Source organism: Drosophila grimshawi, unplaced genomic scaffold, assembly GCF_018153295.1.
Source record: "Drosophila grimshawi isolate 15287-2541.00 unplaced genomic scaffold, ASM1815329v1 contig_1369, whole genome shotgun sequence".
Lineage (NCBI taxonomy): Eukaryota > Metazoa > Arthropoda > Insecta > Diptera > Drosophilidae > Drosophila > Drosophila grimshawi.
In genome coordinates this window covers 56,213-65,849 of record NW_025062891.1, presented here as the reverse complement: position 1 = coordinate 65,849, position 9,637 = coordinate 56,213, and the positions used below count along the sequence as shown (strand labels likewise).

Here is a 9,637-nt window from a genome sequence, read left to right as displayed (position 1 = left end):
ACAGGGTTGTTTGTTTACTATTTGCAGCTTAGCAGTTAAATATAGAATTCGCCAGAAAATGACCTTAAGTGGATGAAGAGTGAAGATTGTATTTGATGTATGCATTTAAATGGAAAATGTGTCTCTTGAGGCCATAATTACTTTATAATTACTTTAAAGTCACAAAATCCGTTGGCAACATTTATCAATAAGCCGCAATTTATATTCAAATACGAAATCTCTGCTTAAAGTTTATTTACACTCATTACTCTGTACATTTCAAATGATATCTTCGCCAATGGCACTCAAACAATTGCAGTATTTGAGTAAAATGTGGAAGCAAGCAGTACATATATATATGTTTATATATATTTATATATATGTATGGAATATGAATAGAAATTTGTGCCGACAGGCATTTTTGGCCAGAAACGAACACCAAGCCATGTTAGCCTGGGGTTATCATTGTTATGCACGGAATTTGTTTAATTATGCTGGAAGTTTGTGGGTTCATTAAAGTGCTGATTACTAATATTTCAAATGTCTGGCCAGGAAATCCCTCAGCATTGTGTTTAATATTTGCTCAGCCAATTGAGTCGAATACAAGTTTATACACAGTTCACTATATTTCAGCTGCAGTTGGGTTGAGGACCTCCTGGGGCGTTGTGGCTGCCACACGCCTGCCCCCACAAAAAAGACGATTCTAGCTCTTATCTGGACTGGCGTCTGCTGACGAAGTGACTCTTGGCCTGGTTGGCTGCATATTTATTGCAAATTACAAAACCCGAAAGTCGCTTGGCTCGAAATAAAATCTCATTACTTGCAGCAGCCTAAAGCACGCGCCTGATAAGGCCAGAGTGGGTGGTGTGTGTGGGGGGAGGGGGATGTGCGACTGTTTGGGGGAAGGGGGGTGTTTCTGCCTGCTCCCAATTGCAGTTGAGCAGACATATTTGTCACTTATGAAAGGGATAATTTGCCACGCTTGCCAGCAACAACAAAAAAGTCAACGGGGCGGAGAAGTGGGAAGGGTGCGCTTCGGGATTTGTACAAAAGAAAAATGCCTGTGGCCAGTTCAGCAAGGGTAGGGGTTTGGGGGTGTAAGGCAACGCAATTGCAATCGACTGTCGGCATTTTTATGCAAAACTTTTTAATCACATTTTATTGACACATTTGACAAGGGGAAGGGGAAAATGGCTGTGCTGTTTCTCGGGGGAATCGATTTCCATTTTTAAATTGGGCAATTAAGGGCGGCTGACTGCTGTTGCTGCTGTTGCTGTTGCAAGCATTGCCCGATAAGCAATTTGCAGCTGGCAAGTACCCTCATTGTCACACACACACACTCACACACACACACACACATACGCCTGTTCAACTCGAGTCGACAATTGCCAAATTTAAAAGCAATAAACGTACGAGCAAATTTCTGGGTTTATGCCACGTTCTTTACTTTCCCTCGTTTTTCCGTCTTCTTTTTTTTTAACTGTTTGACAAGGGGCGGCAGCGCGTGGCACTCGGCACCCAGCACGTTGCAGCCACCACCAGCCACCCTCTTCAGTCTCCTCAGCAAGTGTCGTGAGCTGTGAGTCTGACTGGCATTCCGGTGCTGGCAGTGCCATTTCTGAGTTAAACATGCAAAGGCTTCCCTTTCATTTGCGCTTTCAATGCCAATTGAAGCGCACCCCAAAAGAAATTCACAGCCCTCAGCACAGCACCTCGCCCCCTTGCACAACCCATTGCAGGGCAGAGTTCAAAATGCGCTTTGGAAAAATGTCAAGTGCGGAATGTGCACTTTTGACAGTTTCAGTTCATTCGCCAGTCACTCACACTCAGGCACACACACACCCGCCCCTCGTCCGACGTCTGGCGAACCCTGACAAGCCAGTCCTTAACCCTAAAACATCCCTCACACACTGACTGCCATCCAGACACGTACCCATAATAAAACTTGCAGCCGACTCAAAAACAAAGCGATGCGATTAGCCAAGTTGGGTGACTTGCCAAATACCCAGTAATCAATAAATACAAGTGCATTTATAAATTGCCAGCGCAAGAGTAAGCTACAAGATGCTGCAACTGCCAAATATTAGTTGAGACTCTAGTTTTGCATTTTTCGATAGCTTTCTTTATATTTTGAGTTTATTGTTTTTTTTTTTTTATATTTATTGTATTTTTCTAGATATGGTTTGGATGCGAATAGTCAAACGAGTTTCGTGTCGGGGCCAGTAATAGCTTAGCGTCCCCAGATCTCAACGGTGGAGTCCATGCCCTGGCTAACCAGGCTGCGCAGATTGATTTGGACAAAGCGATAGCCGGGACCACCGGACCACAGACTGGGCGTGGCACCGGAGCTGTTGCGGAAGTTATCGATCACATTGACAAAGGTTATGTTATACATGTTGGTGGTGCCCTAAGAAACCAAACAAATCTATGTTAAATGAACTGCAAACTGAATGGAATTCGCTATTGACTTACGGAACGGGGGAAGTCCACGTTGACGTTCCAGTAGTTGTTCTTGATTGGGTTACGCACCTCCGTTTGGCGGGACAGCAGATAATCGTTGCTGTTCTTCTTGCCCCAGGAGGCGCTGTAGGCCTGGCTGGCGGCGAAAAAGGCCAGAAGGAGAACGCAGCTGTACTTGAAGTTCATTGTGATTGCTTGAAGACTCTTTGTTTGACTCTGATTCAGTTCTGCTGCGATCGCACTTTATATAGCAGCTGGTCAGCTGTGAATAAAATTGTCTTTTTTTTTGTTGCCTTAATCTTTAATTAACTTTCATTTAGCCAGAAGTATTCTTTTTTTGGCAGCTTATCACTGCGGGCCCATGGGCGTAGAAAGAGCATACAAAGCTTGAGAGTTCTGCGAAAAGATAAAGCGTAAAAGCCCAGCCCATCAATCAATTGACTTGATAAGGCGAAGGAGATCGATAATTACAGTAATCAAATAAATTGCGGATAAGCTTAAGCAAATGTTATTAAAAACTGTGCAAATTGAAGCAGATGCATAACATTGATATCGATATTGATCGATATGATCGGTGTGATCACCAGCTTGAAGAGGAAGAGCTCAATCGTAGACAATAAAGAAAAGAGACGGATTTCTTGACGTTGGACACGTTTGCTACATTTCGATCTATCCTCTTTACACTTTGCTTACAGGGTATTGCAAACAAAATCAAATATTAGAAAACCGTCGGGCAGGAAGAACCATTCTCACCCTCGAATCCATTCACAGCGTGTGTTTTTTATGTTTTTAATGTGTTTCGCTGTTAGTGCCGCATTTGGTTGCCCGCTGCTGTTGCTGTTGCTGTTGCTATTGCCAGCAATTGGAATTAGTTGCTGCTGCTAACAAAATAGCAGTAAAAAGGAACTTAATGCGACAGCAGTCGACAACAAAGCCAAGAACAACAAGAACAAAAAGAAACGGAAAGCAGCCAAAGAGTTGGAAATGCTAAAAGCAAAAAAAAAAAACAAAAAAAATAATAAAAAAGTAAAAAGAAGAATGGCAAAAAGTAAAGTATAAAGTTGAAAGCACATAAAAGCGCTTAGTTGCTTTGCCTCAAAGCTCAAAGCGGTTGTCGCTTAAAGTTGCCACCAACAGTTGCCATTGTTGTTGCAGCTGCCGCCTTTTTGTCTTTTTGTTGTTGTTAATTGCTGACTTAATGGCGCTTTAATTAAATCGCAACACTGCAGGCGGCAACTCGACTTAACGTGCCACACAATTTACCGTAAATTAAATACGCCGTCGGCTATATATATGTATATATATACATATTTAATAACTACATCTGTACACTTTTGTACACTTTTGTTGCCAACTCACAAAGTTCTTAACTGTTTGCGCCAAAAAGTTGCGCAATTTTTATCAATAACTGTAAACAAATCTGTTTGTGCTGACCGCAGACAAGAGATAAGCTACTGTTGTGGTAGCTCTTGTTGTTGCAACTTGCAAGTGATTCATTTGGCTGCAACCCCAAAACTATGCAGCACTTCTTCTTCACAGCTGTCTGCAGCCTGTTTCGATTTGTATGCTCAGCTGGCTGGGCACCCGCCTGGGCACCCGCCTGGACACCCGCCTGGGCACCCGCCTGGGCATCCGCCTGGGCCACCCGCCCTTTGCCATTCATTGGCTGGCCATTGTCTATTGTGGTTTAATTGCTGCTTTTATCATTCGCATCGATTCGATTCGTTTCAACTTGAATTATCGTCGTTGTTGTTCTTTGCGAGATGCGAACTACAAATTTGGTGGAAAATTGCAATTAACCCCGAAACAGTTGCCATTTAACGCAAGAACAATGGCAACTCTTGTTGCTGCACCCAGCTGGAACTGACAACATAAATAAATTGCCGAGCAGCAACAATTGCTCCAGCAATAAAAAGACGGACTGAAATTGCTTTTTATGCAAAAGAAATCGTTTCAAGTTGCCCACCCAATTCCAATTTTGTTGAATTTTCATGCATACTAAACTACTTACGTAGGGAATAATGTTGAAAGCTATATTTTTATATTTGCAACTCATACACTCAATACATATATATATATATATATATATACATTTGAGCTAGGCACATTCTTGGTTTAATGTTGTTTCTTTTTTTTTCATATAATATTTACGTTTAATCAAATGGAAAATCCGTTGCAATAACTGAAACTGTAATAATAATATCACAGTGCCAGAGAGCTGCACCCTTGTGAACTGTACATGTGTGGACACATTGCTGCACATAGATATATGGCTACATATCTGCGCTTGTACATCTCGTATTCGTCTCAAATTGCAGTAAATATCGCAGTATAATCTCTATCCGATTTCTATACACTTGCGCATAGCACTTTAGTTTTTATAGCTGATATGCGTAATAAATTGAAATAGATAATATTTCAACTACAACAAAAAGTTGAAATGCATATGATGAAAGCTGACGAATGCCCTGAATTTTAGAAAAACTTACCATTTTATTGTTTTGTATTCTTAATCATATTGTTATTATATTATTGGAAGATTGCCCACTGAGCTACGAGGTCTTTAAAGAAGGCAGCATCTAATCTGCAACTATCAGTCAAAAGAGCAAATTTCATTACTATAATTTCAAGAGAAGACAAAGAATTTTTTTCTAAGAATCAGGTTTACACATTTCTAATTTTTTGAAATATTTTCTAATATTAGGAAATATATTTTCAAAAAATATAAAAAATTAAATTTCTTACATTGGGAACTTTATTTTCATATATATTTAGAAATTATTTCTACAAGCAGGAAATTTAGAGTGATTTTTTTTGGACATCATAGAAAAAAACAGTTAATCAGAATGTTTGTTGGACGAAAAGCAGACAAAAACCAAATATAACCTGGCAGAATGTTATTAATGATCCAATTATATATATCGCAGAGTTGTCAAATATCTGTAGGAGTGTTCAAACCACGTCAGCTTAAAAATAACAATTCTTTCGTGTTTTGATTTGATTTCTCCTTATTGCGTAGCATTGAAATGTATTTATTTTGTGGTTGTGAGCTTTACGGAGTGCAATCAACGTTTCACCATAAATTGTTTTTTACACACACACACAGCAATTTGCATATATCATTTTAATTAAAGTCGCAATAGAGTGCATAAAAAATACATTTGCCTCACCCCTAAACCACCCTATACAGCCACGAAATTGATTATATTCGCTGGGTTCCACAATTTGTTTACAAACATCAAATAAATTGAACAAACAAATAACTATACAAAAGTTTCCAAATTGTATTATGTGACAAAAATTACAATGATGAAAATTAAATTCTTTATCTTTTCCCATATATTTTCTTTAATGTGCTATTCATATTTTTTTTATCAAATATGCACAATCCATAATTGAATTGAAATCCATTTAATCAGCACATATATCAACAAATGCCTTGAAACTATAAAATCACTTATATAATGACAGCAATTTTCTGCAATTGTGTAAGCTGTCAATTAAATAGATTAATCAGTTAAATTTTAATATCATTACAACACAGGTCGTATGCGTAATGTAGAAAGGTATGAGACTGACTAATGGCTTAGAACTCGATCTCTAGATTTGAATTTCAAAGTTACTTAACAAAGTAACTTAAATAGAAAATGTCTTAAAGTGGATTTTTGAACTCGATCTGTGTGTTAAACAAGCTTAAATTTTCATCACTCTAAATATAAAATGTACCTATATAAAACATGCGAGTTGTTTGACATTATTTATCCATTTATTGTTGCTGAGGGATCCGCAGACGACGACGCAATCTGTGTCCCTTGCTAAGTGTTGTAAATGGTTGCAAATGCACACACGTCATTAGTGTTGACAATTATGAGAGCGCATAAAAACTTATTAAGCAGCCAGCACACAGTACACAGCACACAAAACACAGCACAGCACGGCTCAGATTGGTTGGGCGTGCCGGCAGGCGGTGTGGTGCAGTCCGACTGGTGGCGCAACTGATGTTCGTATGTGGCACTCGATTTCGGGCACGCACAGCAAACAACTTTGGCATCACCCAAAGCCTTTTGGTCAACTGTGAGTTGCTCCAGTTTTTGCCAGCTCAGCGAGCAAACATACAACGTGGCACTTTTTATTCTGCCACTTGCCATTTGCCACATGCCGCTTGCCTCGTGCCACTTGCCACTTGCCACTCAACGAAGTGCTGCCGTTATGAAAACCAGCAGCGAATGTTTTGCGACTAGCAAAAACAAAAAAAAAAAATCAAAAAGGAAACAAAAAAAAAACAAGAGAAAAACTGACAGTGATTTTGTAATTAGACCGTTGTCAGGGCGGGGGAGGAGCAAGTGCCAGGAGTGGAGGTCAGAGGGCGTTCTCCAAATGCGCCGAGTTCAACATTTGACACGCACAGCAAGTTTGTATTGGGTAAGAGCCAAGCTGAAATTGACTGAACGTAAGCAGTTTCCGGTCCTATGCATGCTAAAGGCACTGCTCACAGAAGGACATATTTCAGCACAGTTATAACTAATTTTTCTGGTCAGAAGCATGCCAGAAACTACTTTTAACAGACTATCTGCCAAAATCACAGCTCACAGAAGGGAAATCACCATCAGTTTCTCAGCTTGGACTTACCTACCAAGCATTCGGGCAAGTGTATACTAGTTGAAATGAAAAAATGACTCGGATTTTCATGTGGCGTGTGGTTTGTGGCAATAGTTTCTACTGGGCTGCCGCGTACGTGCGACGGCATGGACATCACGCATACGCCGCGTTAGCCAAGACAAAGCAATCAAGCAAGCCAACAACAAGTGACAAAGCAAACGAACGAGTTGAGTGCAGTCGACGTTGCAATTTGAATTGTCTGTTGCAACTGTGTCAACTCTTTCTTGGGACTCCTGGAATGCTGTAAAACCCAATAAGAGATAATAATAGTAAATAGAGCTTTGTGTGCGTTTTTGATGATTCAAAAGGAACATTTATTTAATTTGCTTTTGTTTTTCATTTCATTTAGTTGTTTGTTGCTTGTTGTTGTTTGTAGCTGTTGTCGTTTGAGCAAAAATTGAATTTCTGCTTTTGCCGTTTTTTTTGTTTTTGTTTTGCTATCTTAAATTGCCACCACCCACAGAGACAGAGTTCTCAGAGAAACCCAAAAACTGTCGCACAGATGATATTACATTTAGGATGTGTGTGTCTGTGCGTGTGTGTGTGTGTGTGTATGTGTGTGTGTGTTTGCATGTTCGTATTGTGGGGTGGGCTGTGTTTAGTGATGTGTGTATGTGTGTGTGTGTGTGTGGGTTACTTTAGCAAATATTTATCCAATACACATACATAGTATACTAGGGTACACATATATCTTAAGTTAGACAGAGACAGTGAATACATCTATATAAAAATTGGGTAGTGTTAAAGAGTGAGAGACGTTTAGAATCTGAATGATGATAATTTTTAAGGTTTTGTTTTGCTTTGATTGCTGTGTGGCAGAGCATATATGTGTATGTGTGTGTGTGTGTGTGTGTGTGTGAGTGTATTTTGTATATATATATATGTATGTGTGATTATGTGTGTGTTGTCTTAAAAATACATAGAGAAAACCTAGTTGATGCATGTTCTAGTCGTCGTATCCTTTTGCAGCTTTGTATTTTCATTTTGCTATTTGGTATTTGGATAGTAGCAAAATGTCCCCTGGGGATATTGTTAGCTATTTGTTTTTGCATTCGTTTCGCTTTAGAGTTGTTCAATGTGATGACAAATATACATAGATACATACATATACAAATACATACATACATTCAGGATACATACAAGTACGAGTTATAGTATTATATGTAAATATATAAATGAAACACATTCAGTTAGTTATAGTAAGTGTGTGTGTGTGTGTGTGTGTGTGAGTGTGTGTGCTTGTGTGTGTCAGTGTCAATTATCATTAACTATTTAAAATTGTTTTACACTTAGATGCATCTGCCTAGCAGCTTCACATACTTAGCATATACTAGATACATACAGTTGAGAGATCAGAATCTGTTGCGACACATTTAGCAGAGAATTCTATTTTCTAGTCATTTAGTATTTAGTGAGTACTCGTATTTGGTAGTAGTAACATTCATATTCATTCATCAGTGTTGCCATTACCTTTGAGTGCAAAGTAAATATATGTTGAGCTTGAGTTGACAGTATTTTGGTTTTGTTTTTTTTTTTGGGTTTTGGTTTTGTTTAGTTTGCCTATGCTTAAAAATAAAACATACATTTAGTGATATAGCTTACATAGCTAGACGAATAAGCAGCGGTTAGTGTTTGAAATAATTACTTAGTATCTGTATTTTCTGTATTTATTTTGTTGTTGTCGGTTTTTGATTTGTTGGTATTTGGACTATCAAGCACTGATTGTGCTTTCATTTTATTGCACTTTCAACAATTACAAAAAACATTTAATCTATATTTTGATGTGGTGCTGTTTGCTATTTAAGTTGCTGGTTGGTTAGAAATTTCAATTTTTTGCTTGCATGGTTTTATGAGCAACTTTTAGTTGCCTTTGTCAACAGAAATGCAAATAATAGCATAAATAGAAATAGAAACAGAAACAGAATCAGTGTAGCGCAATGCAAACTAAAGCTTAAACATAAACATCAACAATAATATCTTAATCTAAGCTGGAAACAGTACGAGCAGTCGAAAAAAACAAGGGACAGCAATGAAAACTTTAAACTTGGGAAAAATGCCCTCCTAAAACACGAGTACACTGAGCCAAGCCATCAGACAAATATGCAAATATTGAATTAATAAGTTTCTAAAGAGCTTCTTTTGTATTGAGTAAATGCAATTGAATTTAAGATCCAACAAAATGCTTGCTTAGCTTTAAGTGAACTCAATAATATAATCAAACTTGCACTCTGCTAAATACTTGCTCTTTCTAAAACTCAAGACAGACTAGACTCTAGAGTTAGCTGAAGTAGTTGTCAGTTGTTAAAACTAAATAAGTGTATTGTTTATTGGGTGTGTATTTTCTTTGGTGGTGGTGGTGTGTGTTGTGTGTGTGTGTGCGGTGTGTGTTGTGTGTAGCTTTAGTGCTTTGAGTCTCTTAAGTAATTTGTTCATAACTATTAACTTTAGCTCGGGTCATTGACAAGTCTACGTTTAACAATTGCATTTGCCTCACAGTGTCTGCCGTTTTCACCTGATTCTGATTCTAATTTGAACTTCA

General features: G+C 38.5%; 1 protein-coding gene across 1 annotated transcript; it reads right to left on the bottom strand.

Moving 5' to 3' along the window:
• Window positions 1–2,078: 2,078 nt before the first annotated feature.
• Window positions 2,079–2,655, bottom strand: LOC6560029. Its single transcript, XM_001986806.3, has 2 exons — window positions 2,452–2,655; window positions 2,079–2,386 (listed from the first exon to the last, which is right to left on the bottom strand). Exons 1-2 carry the CDS (start codon window positions 2,623–2,625, stop codon window positions 2,210–2,212), a joined length of 351 nt encoding a protein of 116 aa, XP_001986842.2. The 5' UTR covers window positions 2,626–2,655; the 3' UTR covers window positions 2,079–2,209.
• Between the last annotated feature and the right edge of the window lie 6,982 nt (window positions 2,656–9,637).